This window comes from Macrobrachium rosenbergii, chromosome 54 (genome assembly GCF_040412425.1).
Source record: "Macrobrachium rosenbergii isolate ZJJX-2024 chromosome 54, ASM4041242v1, whole genome shotgun sequence".
Lineage (NCBI taxonomy): Eukaryota > Metazoa > Arthropoda > Malacostraca > Decapoda > Palaemonidae > Macrobrachium > Macrobrachium rosenbergii.
This window is the reverse complement of record NC_089794.1, coordinates 42,743,884-42,763,123: the sequence shown is the minus strand read 5'-3', so window position 1 is coordinate 42,763,123 and position 19,240 is coordinate 42,743,884. Positions and strand designations below refer to the sequence as shown.

The 19,240-nt window shown below is 37.8% G+C and overlaps 1 protein-coding gene and 1 long non-coding RNA gene across 3 annotated transcripts in view; one reads left to right on the top strand and one right to left on the bottom strand.

Annotated features, from left to right (window-relative positions):
- Window positions 1–19,240, bottom strand: part of LOC136835031 (uncharacterized) — a 155,459-nt gene that overhangs the window by 11,906 nt on the left and 124,313 nt on the right. The window contains exon 2 of the long non-coding RNA XR_010851960.1: window positions 3,085–3,250. This is a non-coding gene — a long non-coding RNA (uncharacterized lncRNA). The remainder of the gene's footprint in view (window positions 1–3,084; window positions 3,251–19,240) is intronic.
- LOC136835030 (streptococcal hemagglutinin-like) overlaps window positions 1–19,240 on the top strand; it is a 65,511-nt gene that overhangs the window by 22,364 nt on the left and 23,907 nt on the right. For both annotated transcript variants that reach the window (XM_067098108.1, XM_067098107.1), the window contains exons 2-4: window positions 5,412–5,570; window positions 15,052–15,212; window positions 16,098–18,816. In XM_067098108.1, coding sequence (XP_066954209.1) covers window positions 5,414–5,570; window positions 15,052–15,212; window positions 16,098–18,816 — 3,037 coding nt within the window. In that variant the 5' untranslated portion in view covers window positions 5,412–5,413. The remainder of the gene's footprint in view (window positions 1–5,411; window positions 5,571–15,051; window positions 15,213–16,097; window positions 18,817–19,240) is intronic.

Genomic DNA, 19,240 nt, shown 5'->3' with positions numbered 1-19,240 from the left:
ATTCTGATCATCCTGCTTTGAGAAAGTAACTCAGGTTTGTTTTCAAGGGCAAGGTGTTCCAGTCTTGGGCCCTATGTTTCGGGCTATCGACATCCCCTCAAGTTTTTACCTGGGTACTGGCTCCCCTCACAAAGTGGCTTCATCTGATGGGGATAAAAATCTCTATCTCAATGACTGGCTTCTGTGTTCACACTCAAGAGAAAAGTGTATGGACGACCTCCGAAGAACCCTTCTGGCCCAGGACTTGAGCCTTCTCAACAATCAAGACAAATCTCAACTGACTCCTTCTCAGGAGATTCCTTATTTAGGGATGATGATAAACTCTCAGGATTTTTGAGTTTTCCCAGTCCCGAAGAGACTAGAAAAGTGCCTGGAAACAGTGAGTGAGTTCTTGGAGCTGGACTTAAGCTTGACCAACAAATGGATGAGCCGTTTAGGCACCTTATCGTCCATGGAGCAGTTCATCTCTCTGGGGAGGCTCCACATGAGACCTCTTCAGTATTGCCTAAGAGCCAGCTGGAACAGGGAAAAGTTCCTGGATACGTTTGCATTTCCAGTAACAGTGGAAATCAAAGAGGATCTACGTTGGTGGAGTTGCAAGATGAAGTTAATGGAAGGAAAGTCTCTTCTCCCTCTGAACCCCAACCTAGAGTTCTTTTCAGATGCATCAAATCTAGTTTGGGGAGCTCTTTTAGGGAACAAAGAAGTATCAGGAACATGGTCCCAAGAACAGAGTGCTTGGCACATCGTGAAAGAACTAAAGGCGATCCATCTGGGCCTTTCAATACTTCACCTTGGAAGTGTTCGGCAAGACAATAGCAGTACATTTGGACAACATGACAGAACTGGCGTACATCAAGAAACAAGGGGGACCAACTCTTTCTCTCTGTACGAAGTAGCAAAAGATTTCCTTCTCTGGCTGGACAAAACAAGACTTAGTGGTAACTCATTCATCCAAGGGAAACTCAATGTTCTGGTGGATGAATTGAGCCACCAGAAACAGGTCCTTCCCATGGAGTGGACATTAGACCTGTTGGTTTGCCTGGACCTGTGGAAGCTCTGGGAGAAAACCAATGATAGACCTTTTTGCATCCTCCAGGAACCATCGGCTTCCTCTCCTCTGCTCACCAGTCCTGGGTCCTTTACCATGGGTGACTGATGCTGTGTTACAGGACTGATCAGACAAAGAACTCTATGCCTTTCCCCCATTCTGTATGGCGAGGGAAGCACTGAACAAATTCCGGTCCCACCAAAACCTATCCATGATATTGATAGCTTCCATTTGGCCAGCGAAAGAGTGGTTTCCAGACCTGCTAGAACTTCTTGCGGATTTCCCGAGGCTGCTACTGCAAAAACAGCATCTACTCAGACAACCACACTTCTGATGATTCACCGAAACCTGTCTACTCTGGTCCTAACAGAACACAAACTGTTGAGCAACTGCTCCGAAAGAAGGGTTTTTCAAGAGCAGCTGCAGACGCGATTGCCAAGTGCAGAAGGTAATCTTCGGATAAGGTCTACCAAGCAAAGTGGCTTATCTTCAGGTCATGGTGTAAACGACAGTGTTTCCCCTACTAGTATCACTGTAATGGAAATGGCAGATATTCTGCTATTCTTACTCTCTTCTAGAGGCCTCTCCACTTCCACAATTAAAGGCTACAGAGCCATGCTTAGCTTTGTTTTCCGTCACAGAGGTACGGATATATCATCCAACCCGGATTTTTCGGATCTTATAAAATCCTTTGATTCAGTTAAACAGAAGGAAAAGCCTTTAGTGTCCTGGAATCTAGACATAGTACTTAGATGGCTTGCCAGTCATGATTTGAACCCATGCAGTCCATCTCCCTGAGAGACCTTACCAGAAAGACACTTTTTCTTGTTGCTTTGGCAGCTTCCAAAAGTTCCAGTGAGATCCATGCTTTGGACAAAAGAGAGCTTTTCCCAGGGAAATGCAGTTTGCTTATTTTCCTTGGGATTCCTGGCTAAGAACGAATCACCATCGAATCCATGGCCTTGTACGAATCACCATCGAATCCATGGCCTTGTACGAATCACCATCGAATCCATGGCCTTGTTCTCTATTAAAAACTTGACTGAAGTAGTAGGTCCATCAGAAGAGGAGAGGACTCTTTGTCTGGTGAGGGCTCTTAAATATTACCTCCGCAGAACGAAGTCTATTCATGGTACTTCGAACAGTCTTTGGTGTTTGTGAAAAATCCCTCACGGCCTCTTGTCTAAGAATGTCCTGGCATTCTTCCTCAGAGACCTCATATCTGAAGTCCATTCCATGGTTAGTGGTTAGTGAAGACTTTTTTTTCCTCATGCAAGGTAAAAGCCCATGAGATAAGAGCTGTCACTACATCTTTAGCGTTTAAGCGTAATTTATCCCTCACTTCTATTTTGCAATCGACGTTTTGGATATGCAAGTAGGTTTTTTTCTCATTATTTAAGGGATATTGAAACAGTATATGATCAGTGCAGTACCTTGGGTCCGTTTTATGCGGCTGGTATGGTGTTGGAGGAGGAAATTTATAAAGCAATGTCCTTTCTTTTATCTCTTTGCCTTGCATAGGGTGTTCAGCCATAGGGGAGCCTGGCAGTACTGTTTATTTGGAGTATACCCAGTCCTTTATTTTTAACAGTTGGGTATTGGTGTTGTTAGTATTTATTTAGTGGTTTGTGGTGATTGTATTTTTTGCTCTGGTTATTTTGTAAGGTACTGCGCCCTGGGCAGGGCATCTTGTATTCTTTGCTAGCCACTGGAATTGGTCCATAGCTGCAAAGCACCCACTGTAGTAGTAGGCCCACCAGGCTATGTCACCTCTCCTCTACAAGATAAGATGAGCGCCAACCAGAGGCAGTATCTACCTGCGGCAGCTCTTAGGTAAGGATCAACAAACATTGATTCAGTGTTAGCAATCTTCTGTTCTCGAATTCAATACCATTTATAATGTTTTGTGGGTAGATATGTCAAGCCTTCCCACCTCCTTTCAATGTGGAAATCAGCTATGTAATTACTGGGTAAGTTACTTATCTAAAAATGACATTTTTATAAGAAAATAGTTGTATATATACTGTACTTACCCAGTGATTACATGATTGGAGCCCGTCTGCCTCCCCGCGTATGGACATAAGAGCATAAACAAACTTAAGCTTTTTGCCAAGTTGAAGCTCTCTGCCAAGTTGTTCCTCTTCTCCCCCCGAAAGTGGACGGGCCATGTCACCGTAACCCAAAACAAACTAGTGCGACCTGTGAATTAATTACTGGGTAAGTATATATAAAACTTTATTAAAAAAATGTCATTTTATGGTTTAAGTAAATACAAAATTAATGGTTTCTTATACATAAGAAGAATTAAGAATGCCACCTATTGAATTTTTAGAGTCCATAACAGTTTTGAAAATCTTTACATTTCATTGTGCTGACAGTTTCCAACGTACCTATGTTGTGAATAGTACTGGTGACTTTTTTTTTTTTTTTTTTTTGTCTTGTCTTGTCTTTCCATATCATTGCTGTAACTTCTGAACTTTCCTTGGAATCTGGAGATGAATATTTTGTTATTTTCATCTTCCTGAATTCAGGAGATTTTCAGAATTTTTGCCACCAGTTTGTTTGCTGCTCGTTTTGATTGTGGAGGATAATAAGAGAGCAAAGATAAGGAAAGTAAACATGATACAGTGTCATCTATTTTAGGAAATGCACACTAAGTGCCTGCTAATGGGAGAGCAAGGATAGAAAAGGGATATGCATCTAAATGAGTAAAATCAGGATCATAAACATAAGAAGGGACATTGTAGGATAATGAACAAGTATTCTCATGACTAGAGAAAAGCACATGGTCGTGGTTCACAAGTACACTTGTTATAGTAAGGAAAGGGTTCAACTTCTTTTGTGCAAAACCATTCAGTTACACATCCAAGGTTACAACAAACCAGTGACATCCCTTTTAATATACAGCATATTTTTTACTTGAAGATCATGTTTGTAATAAAGGCAATCCTCAGCCATCTCTCCCAGTGTTCTGCTCTTATAAGGAACTGTTCCTTTTCTCCTCGCAGCACAGACAAATCTGTGTATATTCCAGCTCTTGGACTCCATGTTTCTGCCTCTGCCTCATTTGTAATTTGATGTTCTCACTTCACTGATGATGCATCATAACATTTTATAGTCACACTTTACCATTCAGTGTTTCCATTGTGTAAATTAGCACATCATAAAAGATACAAAATACTGGGATGAGATTACAACAGCACAAATGTAATTCATGAACAGACCAACCACATAATGTTTTTTGTAAATGATGAGATTTTGCTTGTGTACTGGAATAAAGTTGCAATTATCATTTATGGAATGCATGGAACAAACATACAACTTGAGAGTTATTAATTGCTATCATCTCTTTTTTTAAAGTGTATACAAATTTTGTATTGACATTAATTTTTTTGTAATATATATGTCAGATTTTTAATGTTTTTTTTATATCGTTATTTTGTTTGTTGGTCACATCACTACGTTTTATTTATTAATCATTTCCCGCACTAATTCATTAATTCATTTACCTTAATATAATTTATTTACTCTTCATTACAGCGCTGAATGGCCTCCTTGGCCCCAGTGCCTGGACTTTTGCCCTAAATATCATACTGTACATCCATCCATGAGTAGTTATTAAGGATTGGTTTGAGACATTGTGGTACAGTAGTATAAATAGTATATAGTCTGTTTATTATTAATATTTTTGTTATTATACCCATACCTGAAAAATGATGGTAACGTAAGAGCAAGTCAAGATAGCAAGTGGTGATATCAAGGGTATTACATATCTCCCCAAGCTTCTTGGGATAGAGGGTTATATTATAAATTTATATTTTTTTTCATTATTACACTACTACCACGGTACTATGTAATTTAAAGAGACCGCTGAGGCTTTTCCTAACAAGTAAGGTTGAGTAAATATTTTATTTCCCTTAAATTAAGAGGTGGAAGTTGGAGTGAGATAAAGTAGAAGGAAGAAAAAAGGCCAGGTGGGAAGAGGTTAATAGGAACAGACGGGAAGTGAAGTGTAGATACTGTAGCAGTACAGCCAAAGGGTCATTGCAAAGAATTAGCCTACAGTGCGCATGCAGCCCAAGGCTCCCTTAATCATTATCTATCAGTGGAATCTCTGTAAATGGGACATGTTATTCCTTGCAATTTTATTTTGCATTATGTATCAGTGAGAGTTGTTGATTTTTAATTGTTAATTTTTAATATCATTATTGACACTTGTGTATGTGTAATTAATGCAAAGAATATTTTTAAAGTTAGGTTCCTTTCTAGGGAATTGTCACAAAAAGTTTGTGATAAGGTTTGGCAGAATGTGTGATCATATTGTATAATTAATTGGGGTATTCTTTTTTTTTTTTTACAGACATGGATGGGGGCGGTGACGGGGGTGGCAGGTGCGGTGTTGGTGGGAGGTGTGAGTTGATTGAAACTGTACTCACATGTGAGGGTAATATTAATGACCCAGAACTCCCGAAGAAGCTCACCCACCTGGTAAATGTCCTCAAACACGTCACCCGCAGCGGTAAGTAGAGTATTCAGTATCCTTTCTTTTGTTGAGCTTTATGTTGTGTTTGCTTCATTTTGTTAATGAAAAGTTTTCATGTAGCTCTATTACCCAAAATTGATTTTTTACATTATAGGAATGCTGTAGCCAGATTCCAATGTCAGTTTAATGTGTGGAGTGCGTAGTCCTCTTGGGTATTATTTTATGGAAAGTACCAGTCCCCCTAATAAATGTTGGATTTCCATAAATTATACTGTACCCAGTTCGGTTAAAAACATGCAGGTTATTTTTTTAAAGTTGGGTCTTCTTTAGTTGTTACCTTTGGGCCAGTGGTTGATAATTGATAGAATGAAGAAATTATTTGGGCTGATGTTTATAGAACAGGGTGTTTTGTTACAATTTTCATTTCATAGTACCTGATTGTAATGTGCTGGTTACACTTGTCAGTTTTTTTTATACTGTATTATATCTATACATATCACTATTTTGCTAGCCTATCTTAATACAGGTTTAACATTGTTTGTTAGTCCCCTACCAACAGAGTTGGATGATTATAGCTTTTCTTCTGATTGTCCATCCATGTCTTGCCACTCGTGCATTTTCACCACAACTCTTACACAATTGAAGAGGTTTTGGTTGAACTCACCACAAAGCTAGTTCATCATGTATAGTTTTCATGAATGAGATCATCCATTTGTCCTCTTGTCAGTCAGTACAGGCAGTCCCCGGTTATCGGCAGGGTTCCGTTTCTGAGGGTGTGATGATAACTGAAAATTGCCGCTAACCGAAAATCGGCGATTTCGGCGATTTTCGGGGGTTATCGGCACCAAAAGGCGCCGATTTTTGGTTATCAGCGCCTCTGTTAGGTATGTATTGGCGCCAATACCCAATTATCTGTGCCGATAAGCAGAAATCGGTGATGTTTGGCGCCGAAAATTACAGATTTTCGTCGCTAGACAAACGCCATAAAACCGAATCGCTGTTAACCGAGCCCGCCATTAACCGGGGACTGCCTGTGTGCCTGTCGCCTATTCCTTGCCCTCACAACTCATACATGCTTGAAGGATTTCAGTCAAAACGGGTACAAAAGTAAACCTTCATAGCCCAAAAAACTGGCAAAGGTCGCTTGAAGAAAAATGCTTGTGACCATTCATGGAAGATCTCAGTTTGCTGTGTGAAACACACATCTAAATCTGGTAAGGGGTACACAGAAGATAAGGTGTTCATTCTAGAAAAACAAATTGATAATGAAAGATAATGACTAATGAAGCTGAGGATAAACAGTTTACCTTTACGGATTTACACAGTTAGCACAATACTGAACACTCACCAACATTACAAAAAATCAGTGACTTGTTTTCAGTGCTTAACCCTTACAGGCTGGGCTAAATATACATCAAGAATGCCGTGAGACCGGGCAGACTTTAAGGTCAGCCAATTTAAAAAAAAAATATCTACGATTTTCCTTAAAAATTTCATGTTCATCACGTCTTTTTCATTATTTCAAAGCCTTGCAAAGATTTTCTGATTGCTTTAGGAAAAAATTCAATCATTTGCCGACATCATAAAACAAACCAGAAGCATATATCAGTTATAGTTTGGATGTATCAAGTTTTACAAAGAAACTTTTCCGCACGAGCCCCACTTTTCCCTCCACAGCATAAGTTGTGCACTGGGTAGCGCTATAGGAACCCCCGTAAGCCCGAGTGTGTTAGTGGATGGTACCTGGTTATTTAAATTAGAGAGTAAATCATTTACATCAATACCAGCAGGCAAAAAGCTAAAATATCATCAGCATATCTATACCATTTTAAAGGAGTATAAATGATATTAGGTAAAAGGGATTTTGACAAAGGAAAAATCTATTTCTGGAGAGGGGACCGTGTCACCCGGTGAAAAAGTCCATTCAGCACTTATTTCTAGGTAATTCCGTTGCTAGATACCAGAGAAAGCTAAATGAAATGCTGGAGTTACTACCCCCAGAGCGAGCTCCATTAGATGGAGTCGTGTATGGAAAAGGGTGAACTATAAAAACACGGAACCTTATCCTATAGAGATCCCAAAGTCAAAATTCCCACAGAGAGGTGCCGTTACAAACCCATGCACCACTCGCGGACAGTACACAAATCACCGCTAGCTGCATTCCATGAAAGCAACACCCCACCAGAATGATGTTTACTATGGGGGGGACACGACACATGACAGAGGTGGGTCACCGGGTGACATGGTCCCCTCTCCAGAAATAGATTTTTCCTTTGTCAAAATCCCTTTTCTGGATCGGGTCCCGTGTCAGCCGGTGAAAAATTAACAGAGAAATAAATATCATTCTTAAACTGCAAGAGATAACAAAATGTAAGGGGAACAGAAGACCAAAGGTCCACCAAAAAATTTTAATTGCTAGCAATAATAACAAATAATGTACAAATGTAACTGATGGGAGCTTAAAATTAACATGACAATATAAAAAAATATACTAAAACAAAATAACTATACAAAATTGAAAACATTATAACATAAATGTGTCAATTAGATAAATATACAGATAACACGGTCAGGTGAGAAAGTCAAGGCACGCCTGACTGAAATGACTGTAAGGGGATAACTGAGGCAGTGGAGGAAGAATTGACTAGAAATCAGAAAGGGTACTAGAGGGAGATGGACACTCTGTCTGCGCGACTGCTGAAGGTGGAAACTTCTAAGGATTTCAAGTAGTATTGACAAAGCATTAACTCTTGAATATGGCCACAGCACTTACACTAGGGTATTCATTACCATGTATACATAATATGGAAGCATAGCCTACGCTATAAAGTATACTCTATACATACATGGTATAGTAATTATTATCAGCCAATTCTGGAGGTTCATGCAGAGTAACATGATAATTCAATACAAAGAGAAATTAAATAACAAGAATTAGCTTACCCTACGCTATGGTATATCGTATGCATATACGGTAGCTTAACCTACATTATACTGTACTCTGTATTCACATATTAATATCGTATTATACAATCAACATAACGAATATGCATCTTTTCCTTGGATCTTTTAAAATGTTATGCTTTACTTCACTGTACCCAATAATATTGTATATCTTCATATTTTGCTTTTGTATTAAAAATTGCGATCATAGCGATCAATGTTTTGGTTTGGAAATCGATTACACAGTAAGTTTATTTCATATTTAACTCAATTCAGAGCGCTTCTAGTTCGTGTAAATTAATCTCTAGGAACTTTATTTATACAGGAAATCCCTGGTTAATGGCAATCCGGTTTTACAATGCTTGTCTAGCGATGAAAATTGGCAATTTTCAGCGCCAATAATTGGGTATTGTTGCCAATGCAGACTTAACAGAGGCTCCAATAACTGAAAATCGCGATTTTTGACACCGATAAGCCTGAAAATCGCTGAAAAGGTGCCGAAAATTGCTGATTTTCGGTTAGCTGTGATTTTCGGTCATCATCACACCCTAAGAACGGAACCCCCGCCAATAACCGGGGACTGCCTGTATGGGACAAGGTTATTTTTCGTTATATGAAGTGTTTTTAAGTCGAAATAGAACTTAAATATGTTCAGAAATGTTAGCTATTTTTTTAGTTGATTTCATCATGTCTGACTTTCTTTTGTAAAAACAACGTGGCGATATTTCATGCCCAGTAGTTTTGATTAAAATACTTTCTCTTCAGTTTTAATTACGGTCGAGTTTCAATCATGTTGCTGATGCACGATAATTTATAGCCAGTAGCAACTTGAACATTATTTTCTCAGCTTCCAAAACAACTTTCCCACAAGCAAATTTAGCAGTATATTTCCATAACCCTTGATCTTCTATCCACAATGAATAAGGGTATGATGTAAAAGCGTATATCAGTCTTATTCTATAACATATATATCTGTATAGTTATCACATCACTGAGGCACAGGCCCGATGTGTCTAGGAGAAGCGCTTCGACAGTGCGAAAAAATGAAGTTATTCGAAAATTCAGCAAAAATATAATTTATGCCCCAACGTTCATTTTGCTGTCCTTTTTTCTAAATGTTTTATATTTTATGGTGGAATAGTCAGAATAAGTCAGCCCTCTAAATACAAAAAATGTCCCTTTATTTATTTTCCCTCTAAATAACAAAATGAATGTCAGAGCGAATGAATTATTTTTTTATGAGAAAGCCAGCAAAATTCTCTAAATTCATTATACTAAAAGAATGGAAAGCGAAAAAAGCTGGTGAAAAATTGATAGAAAAAGGGAAAAGAAGCAAGCGCTTATGGTGACTTATTAGAAAAAAAGATTTTTGATATTTTCGTTCGTTGCTTTAACAAATCAAAATGTAGAGGAAAAGTTGAAGAATAATGTGAGAGTCAAGAAAAATGGCTTTAGTGCGATAACAGTTTCATTTTTTATAAATTGAAAGCCAAAAAAATTTACCGTTGTCTTATCGTAAATATCGACATATAAAAGCCCAATTCTCTAAATATTGAATAAAAACAATGAAAAACAAATAAGTTCAGTTGGTGAAAAATTTAGAAAGAGGAAACAAGAAGCGCTCTGCCGGCGTATGGTGAATTATCGCTGAAAAGGTTTTTGAAAGGCCCTATCTAGGTTATTTTCATAAAATTGCTTTGTGCAAATATACGAAAATGTAGAGAAAAGTTGTAGAATAAAGTGAGTCCAGAAAAATGGCTTTAGTAGCGGCAACAGTTTCATTTGACGTTATAAATTTGATTGAAACGAAAAAAAATGTTACCATTGTCAACATTATAGATTTAAGTAGCTCAAAGCTATAACAGTTAGGCGAATAGATAATTTTTGTAGAAAACCAATAAAATTCCCTAAATATTGACATATAAAAATGGAAAACAAGTAAGTCCAGTTGGTGAAAAATTGATAGAAAAGAGGGTGAGAAACAGAAAATACCTTACGGCCTATGTGGTGAAAGTATCCTTAAGAAAATTTTTTTGAAGAGCCCTATCTGTTGTTTTTCATGAAATTGCTTTGTAAATATCACGAAAAAGTAAGAGGAAAAGTTGAAGAATAAGGAAAAGTCAAGAAAAATGGCTTTAGTAGCGACAACAGTTTCATTTAATGTTATAAATTGATCGAAGCGAAAAAAAAAGTTACCGTTGTCAACATTGTTATTAATAAAACTTCATAACAGTTAGGCGAATGAATTATTTTTATGAAAGCCGAAAAATTCTAAATATACGACATATAAAAAATGAAAAACGAATAAGTCCAGTTGGTGAAAAATTAATAGAAAAGTGGAGTAGAAACAAAACTTTATGCTGCCACGGCATATGGTGAAAATTATAGCTAAGACATTTTTTTGAAGAGCCCTAGCTTGGATTTTTTCATAAAATTACTTTAAATAAATAAAAATGTAGAGAAAAGGTTGAATAAGTGAAGTCAAGAAAAATGACTTTATTATGCAACAGTTTCATTTGGCCAGTTGTCTGTTAAACAATAAAATCTTGCGTTGTCAACATTATACGTTAATGCTCAAAGCTATAACAGTTGAGTGAATGAATTATTTTTATGAGAAAGCCAACAAAATTCTCTAAATATACGATATATAAATAATGAAAAATGATTAGAAGGCCCTGCCTAAAATCGAACATCTCTTATGTGGTACTAACAAATTTCCGCTAGTTTACCGTAAAAGCTGCAGAAAGCATGTTAGGCTTTGTTCTCGATTGACGCCGCTGTATGTAAACAGCCACCACGCGTGTTACCCAGCCTCAAATACGCCTGGTCTCTGACAGAAGTGTAGCCTGTCAGGCCTGCATTAGATGTGATCAGCTGATGTCATTGTGAAATTTTACTCATATGGATTTGCCCATGCAGTAGAAGAGAACTAAAAAATTTATAGGAAATGAGAGGATACCAAACAGAGTGTTTCCAATAATAAATCTAATTTATAAAAAAATGTAAAATCTTGAGAGAAAGCGTGGGTAGGATCAGCTGATTTCATTGTGGAAATTTACTATGCCAGAGTGCGCATACGTATAAGCCTCACTTGCCTGGCGTATCGTGCCTGGTAACACGGTCAAGGTATGCTTTAGCCTATGGAAACCACCAACTGTCGAAAATAAAAAAAATTTACGTCACGAGAAAAATGTCATTAAATTTTACGTGCAATTACGTCGATCAGACAAGAAGAGGTAGGGGTTGTTAAATATGGCGATGAATTGGGCAGGGAAAGGGTTAATGTCATTTGTAATATAACTACGGGCTGCTGTTATCTGATTCGGTTAGAAGCTAAACAACAGTTTCTCGTTCATGGCTGTATGCATTTACGCAAGAGTAAAACGTTACTAACAATACTTTTATCATTCTCTTTTAATTTTTTAACTAGAAGGTGGGATGGAGGAAAAGAAGTAGGTGTGTTATAATTTGGTCCGTCTCGCTGCCTGATTGTACACTGCTGCCTGCGCCCGCGCAGAATTTAAAAATATTTTATAAATATTGTCGTATCGATATTAATTTGCTTACATCATCACAGAATCGAATTATTGTAACTCGAGCACTACCTGTACAAGTTTGAGAGGAGTGAGAATGAAGGGTTGCCCATTGCCATACCAAATATTTGTTGGTAGAATTCACCATTAAATATATACAGTACTTACAATTTCAAATGCACACTCACTAAACTTAGTGAGTGAAATAATATGACTTACAGGTAGAGGTAATTCATGATGGATTAGTTCGTTACGAAGATACTCAAAAACAGAATCTGTAGGGACTTATACGTGACGTTACTTTTTCATTCATTTTTTCATATTTTCCATGCTATAATTACAATTTTGCATTTCAATAAAACCAGGCTGGGAAAGAAAATCAAAGTAATTAGCGAATATTTTAGATTGTACAGTATGCTTTATCATCCAAAAACACTTTACAGTAATATCATTTCAAATACATCTTGCATTACCTCTAAAGAGAGAGGGAGAGAGAGACTCATAAACCTGTTATGCTACTTCTGGGGCCAACCCTGGAATGAGCTTTACAGGTACATTAGTACAGTATAAATACACTGTTAAATAATTTTTATCATAAAAATCTGTATTTAGTCAACAACACAATACGAAAAAATACAGTAATTATTGAATAAATAGTATTGCTCTATGAAAAAAAAAATGAATTAGTGATAATTTTAGAGATATGGTCCATAGAAAAAATTCGTGAATTGGTGAAAGTTCCCCCAGAAAAGTGAAAGTGTTTTCCACAAAAATCCACAGTAAAATGGAGCGTGGAAAAGGGAAGCGTGAAAAGTAGGGTAGCACTGTAGTCCTGCAAGGGGTATTTGTTGCAAGACATCTCTTTTAATGAAAGTTCTAACTTACACCAAAAAAATAAAGAAAATAGTGAACAAAATGAAGATAGGAGAACTGAGAGAAAAATGAACCAGATGGATACACAGTTATTGGCAAAGTTACATCTGGGGAAACCTGTGTTGTTAGCTGTATCCTTTGAAAAGGTGAGGCTGAAGTAAAGCCAGTACCAGTGAACAGAGCAGTTCATGCATAGTGATAGATTTCTGGATCTTGATTAATACATTTTCAGTGAGAGTGGGATTTCCGTGAAAATTAGGCCATACATGATTAGTGGGGCTGTAATGAAATATTCTTAATAAACTCATGGTTTATATATCTATAACAAATTAAAGTAAAAATATCTATGTATAAAAGCATGTTACAAAATATTGTAATTATGTCATGAGGTCATTCATAGTTCAATTTTTATTATAGGCCTCAAGGTTTTTTGTAGCCCAGACTACTCATAGAGGGACTTTCATAAAAAGCATTGAAAGAATTTTGTTATTGGCGAGTGTGACAATTAAGTTTCTTCAGAAACAAGGATCCTGGCAATCTGTAAAATGAGTAGCAGATGCTAACAAAGAAATTAGTTACTGAGCTGGAAAATTTCCTTAGGGAAAATTAATAGATAAGAAAATGTTCAAGATTAACCATTATTGCCATAGTTTTGGAGAAGGAAAGTGCCATCTACATCACCCTTTTTAAAAAAAAATATTATCTTGAGTTGTTGAAGCTAAAAAAAGTTGTGTCAAGTGCCTTATTTAAGATTCTTACCAGTGTACAATAGAACATGGCATCAGTGAGCTCAATTATTATACACATGAGGGTGGATCATTATTTAATATAAGTCCATAAGTGGGACTGGTTGGAATCTTTTTACTTCCAACTTCAAACCAATCTCATCTTGTCTAATTACCTTGCTGCCATACTACCATGTGTTGGATCTGAGGTAGTCAATGGAAAACCAAGAGGTCACCAGCACACAATTTTTCTTTGTGAATAAGCCATATTTTGACCATCGGTTCCTTCCTTTCTCTTCAGTAATTGCCCCAGCAGTGTTGCATCATTCACAGTACTCATTGGACATGAAGTGATTATATTAGGGGTAGCAGTGGTTTGGCTCTTGTAGGTTGTCTCGTTTTGTAATCAACCACTGGTTAATATTGAACTATTTCATTTAAATTTTAGTACTTGCTAGACAAGATTAGTTAAAGGAAGAGTGCTTTGTAAACTTGGTTATTATCAGTGGTACATCAAAACTAAAAATATTCACTTTCATAGTTCTTTTTGCAGCATCCCTTTGGCCCTAGCTGCAACCCATCATTTTTTATCACCCCGTTCATATTTTCCACCCTTTTAAAATAATGTTTCACTCTCAATTTTATACCTTTTAAACCATTTTACTCTCAATTTCCTTTTCATCGCTGAATGACCTCATATAGGTACCAGTGCTTGGGCTTTGGCCAAAATTTTATATTGCATTCCATTCCATTTAGCCAATCCTATATCATAATAGCTGCCTGTGTAATCCATATGGTTTTAAGCACAAAGAAAATGTTTCAAGTAGTTTTGGCTTGTTACCGTTTTAAGGATAATTTGCTTATTTTTAAGCAAACCTGGTTGTATGGTATGGCAGTCTAGTGTTTGCAATTTATAATGCAGTTTTTTCATTGTAAGCCCATGATCACAAAGGTATCCTGTACTTTTTAACCCAAAAGTGAAAAATTTTATTTTAATGTCCAATATTCTAATTTTTTGATGACCAAGTTATATTGTGTTATTGAGAATTACTAGAAAGATATTTCCTCCATATTAATTTTTTAGATGATGCTTGGAATTGCTGTTATGTTTGATGTGCAGTGTTTTTCAGTCTGATTGCTTAATAATTGTGTGCTTATCTTATTCAAGATATTTGAGTGAGGTAATTCTAGAAATAAAGTTTTATTTATTAAGAAAGCAATTCTGGTATTGTAAGCAAGCTTTTTAAAATTTTTAAGCAACACACATTAGGAATAAAAACTCTTACTTATAGAAGCTGAAATTTGTCTGAAAAGTCAATTTAAAAGTGCATAGTCTTCTTAGTAATGGAAAAGGAATTTCAGAACATTAAATAAAAGTTGAATGACAAGCCATTCTACTGGGTATAAGGGTGATATATCATTCCTGTTTTTTGTAAATTTCAGATTGTACCTGGTTTGTTCAGAAAGTTGAGCCATGGAACAGTGTTAGAGTGACTTTTTCCATCCCCCGTGAAGCCGCTGTTCGTTTACACCAGTTGGCTCAGGCAGGGGACCAAGCATTGCGTCAATTAGGCATTCTTTCTGTTCAAGTAGAAGGAGATCAGGTAGAGAACTGTTGCCTTTTTTTTTGGTTATCTCTAGTTAGATTCTCAGGTTAAGGACCAAAGGTATGGTGGTTTAAAGTTTTTTCCAACTTGACAGTTACTATATTAGACCTTAACTCATTTGGGAATGTCTTATTTTACATCTGCAAAATTAGTGAACCTGTTTTAGAGGAATCACAAAATACTTTCATGTTTCATAGATTCTTTTAATTTTGATTTTAAAGTCCTTTGTTAGAATAAACTTCTTATATTCTTACGATTAATTCCACAGTAAGTTTTGTGTTATTGGTTACAAAAAGTCAAGCAAACTGTTGAATTTTAAATATGGTCTTGTTAGCCTATGTAAATGTCTTAGATTTAACTTCACCTAACGAATACAGGGTATATATTCAGTCGGTGAGCAATATGCTTTTTGGGCAGTGTCACAGACCTGAGTATCAGGTCATTGGTGATTCTGTAATCAGCATTTATGGAAATATTTGTGCGGCATACGGAACTTCATGTTTGGTTGTTTTATTTTTAAATTGTTAAAAGTGAACACTGTATTCGAGGATTTGTGCAGTCATAGGATGCTGTCATCAGAGCCCTGTGTACTAAAATTTTTTCTGGATCTAATGTATTTGATCTCGGTTTCTTACAGTATACAGTTAGATATGTATCCAGGCCGTACATTAATTGAATTTAAAAATTATTGTTACTATGTAAATTGAAATAACAAAAAGGTATTTTAGTAAAGATAAATGGACATTGTGTTAGAAGCTGAAGTGTTTCAGCATATTTTGTGTGCACACCAAGAACAGTAATATTTGATGGAATAGCAGCAGTAATGGTTGTTTTACTGTATCTGAATCTTTTAAATATTTGATAAAATCATCTATTTTCCAGGTCATCTCCCTGAAATTAGCTGGAGCTAACAATGAACCAACTGAGATTGTGTTGCGTACTGAGGGTGCTCCCAGTGATGGGGCTGGACCATCTAGTGTTGCAAGGTCTGTCACACTTGCACTGGGAAGTGCTGGGCTCATGCCAGGACCTGGAGCAGCTCCCCCACCCACTGAAACTGCAGGTGGTAACCAGCATTTCCGCTGTCCAAATGTGGTTGCTCCAGCTGGGGATGGTATTCCTATGACCCCACGCCCCGTAACTCAAGTAAGAGCGCCTTACCCGTACGCCAGTATGAACAATGCGCCAAAAGCGCTTCCAGGGCGAGAGTTGCAGCAGCCGGGAGGACCAACAATGGCTGGTCATGCCAGTGTCCCATCTACACCCCGACCCATATACAACCCTCCTCCTCCCTATCCAAGCCTTGATCCATCTAGATTGCGTGCACCTGGACCACCTGCACCGAGACCTGCAGTGCCACAGATCAATGGTCCTCAGTTTGTTGTGTCTCAGGCAAGCACCATAGCTCAGCCTGGCCCACCTGTGTTGCCTTCTGCTGTCCAGGCCAGTCCAAACCAACAAGCAACAGTAAATTACCCTGTTGCAGCATCACAAGGAATAAGTAGCCGAGCAACAACAACGCAGGCTGTAAAAGTGGCACAGAGGGCTGGTGGAAATGTTTTGAATAGTCCATTATTGGTTGATCTTCTTCGACAACCTGAACATCAACCTGTTGTTGGAGTAAATAAAGCAAAGGTAGTTCTCGGAGGTTCTCCTCATGGGTCTCCTGCACCTGCATCTCCTTCATCACGTTCCACTACATCCACACCTTCATCTGACTCCCTACCACACACACCTATTTCTAATTTACCTCTACCTGCAGTGCCTGCATTATCTCCACCTCCTGCTAATTCAGCTAATTTCAATGCATCTGTAACAGTAGCCAGTTTACCTGGTTCATCTTCACAGTTCAGTACTAATTATTCAGTTAGAGCAAAAGATGGTGTACATACACACCAACAAGTGTACTCTGGTGGATCTGTAATCACGAGTACCGTAACTCCACATCCAAGATTACCTAGTAACCCAGGTGGAGGGTTACAGCAACATCCGCAGGCAACTGGTCAGCCGCCTCCTGGTCAGAGACCACCCTATAGCACTGATCAGCGTAGAGTGGTCTTGAGTAGCAGTACCTCTGGTATTCATTCCAGGGTCCCATTGCAGACTTCTACACGCCCAAGCACTGTTGGTGATTCAAGGGTTGTACCTCCATCCCCACCACAGTTTGGATCAGGTGGGAAGGAAAGTCAGTATTTGATTAACCCCAACACTGGCCTTTTGGAACCACGGCCAAGTGAGAGTTCTGATTCTGAACCGGAAGCAAGACCCCCATCAGTAAATGAAGAAATAAATTCCAATTCTCTTGTATCAGATGAAGAGCCCAACCTTAGTACTGCATCAAAGAAAGACCATGACCAGTCTGACTCTGAAACATCAAGAGTATCATTACACAGTTTAGAAGCAAGGAGATCATTGTTAGGACAGGATAAATCTAAATACCGAGATAAGGATTCAAGCCCAGGTTCATCAAGGGAGAATAGTGTGGTTACCTCAGGCAGTACGGGGGAATCTATTAAACTTAAGCTAAAGCTTACTAAGGCCTCAATTGCTCAAACAACTTTTGTACCGAACGCTAAAAAAGGTGATAGGAAAGAAAGATTATCGTGTTCATTATCAGGCTCTCAATTGGGAAACGAGCCACGAGTTCCAAAACTTCACATAAAATTAAATTCTGAACATCAAGAAGCAAGGATTGTTAACCCAATTGAGGATGGGGATGCCCAAAGAAATCAGGAAAAAGACTTATCAAAGGAGAGTAAAAGTAAGCGCCGAAGCTATAGAAACAAGCCTCGTAGTAGTGAGTCAGACAGTGACACTGGCAAAGCTCGTGGTGTGAAACTCAAGTGTAAAGACAGAGGTGGAGAGGATAGTGCCACAATCTTGAAAATTTTAGATGGGAAGAAGAAAGGAGATGTGGATATAGATGAAAATCCATTGAAAGTTAAACTAAAAGAAGGCTTAGAGGGCAGATTGAAGTCTGCACGTACACTGGAAGATGGTCGACTTTCAGGAAATAAGTCTGAGAATTCTAAATTAACAAAGCTGGAGAGCAAGTTCAGAACTCGACCAAAAACCAAAACGCCGATCCGTAAAGTTGGTGACCTAAATAGTATGGGTGAAATAGCTAGTCACAAAATTTTGGACACCCTACCGCCTAGTATCACCAAAGTTGCAGCTTTGCATACGCAACAGCCACACATAAATCCATCCTCTTCCTCAAGTCAGTTGCAAGCCAACTCTTCGGCTACTTGTCCTGTTTCATCTAGCATTTCTGCCTCACAGTCTGCTGGAGATTTATTCAAAACTGAACTTGAAAAGAGAGGAAGTGAGATAGTTAGGAAAAATGATGAGAAAACTGAAAATATTGTAGGAAGACTGCGTTTTAACAATCTATCAACGTTGATGAATGGAGATTTGAGTCATAGTGGCAAGCTTGTTTTAGGGCGTGTAAGACAGAAGAATCAAGGGACAGGTCAGCAACAGCAGCAGCAACCTCAGCAACAAGGAATTGATGCCCCAAGTAGCAGCAAATTGACAATCAAGAGAAAAGGCTCTGGGGAAATGCACACCCTTGAGTCACTTAAGAAGGATCTTCCTGAAGGTAAGTGTTACTGATGTTTTTATAGCACATTTACAGTTTGTTATTAGCAAGTTGAAAAGATTAATTGTACTGATGTAGGTACCTGTTTTAAATCATGTCTTCCTTTTTAATAATACTTCACATCAAAAATGTAAATGATCTTGAAGCAAAATTTGATTTTTATTTTTGGTTTTCATGCAAGGGATGGGGGTGGGGGAAGATGCAAATTTTATTAGTGTTATAATTCATGAGAAAACTAATATTTCAAAGCCAATCATGTAAGCTAGGCAGTGGCACCCTGACACACTAATGGAAGTAGCTGATTTTTTCATAGTATTTGGAAAATTAAATTTATCCTAGATATCCAAGCCCTTGGTTCAAATATTCTGTTGTGAACCACTTCATGTGTTTAAACTTCCTGCATTGACAACAAGAACATGGTTAA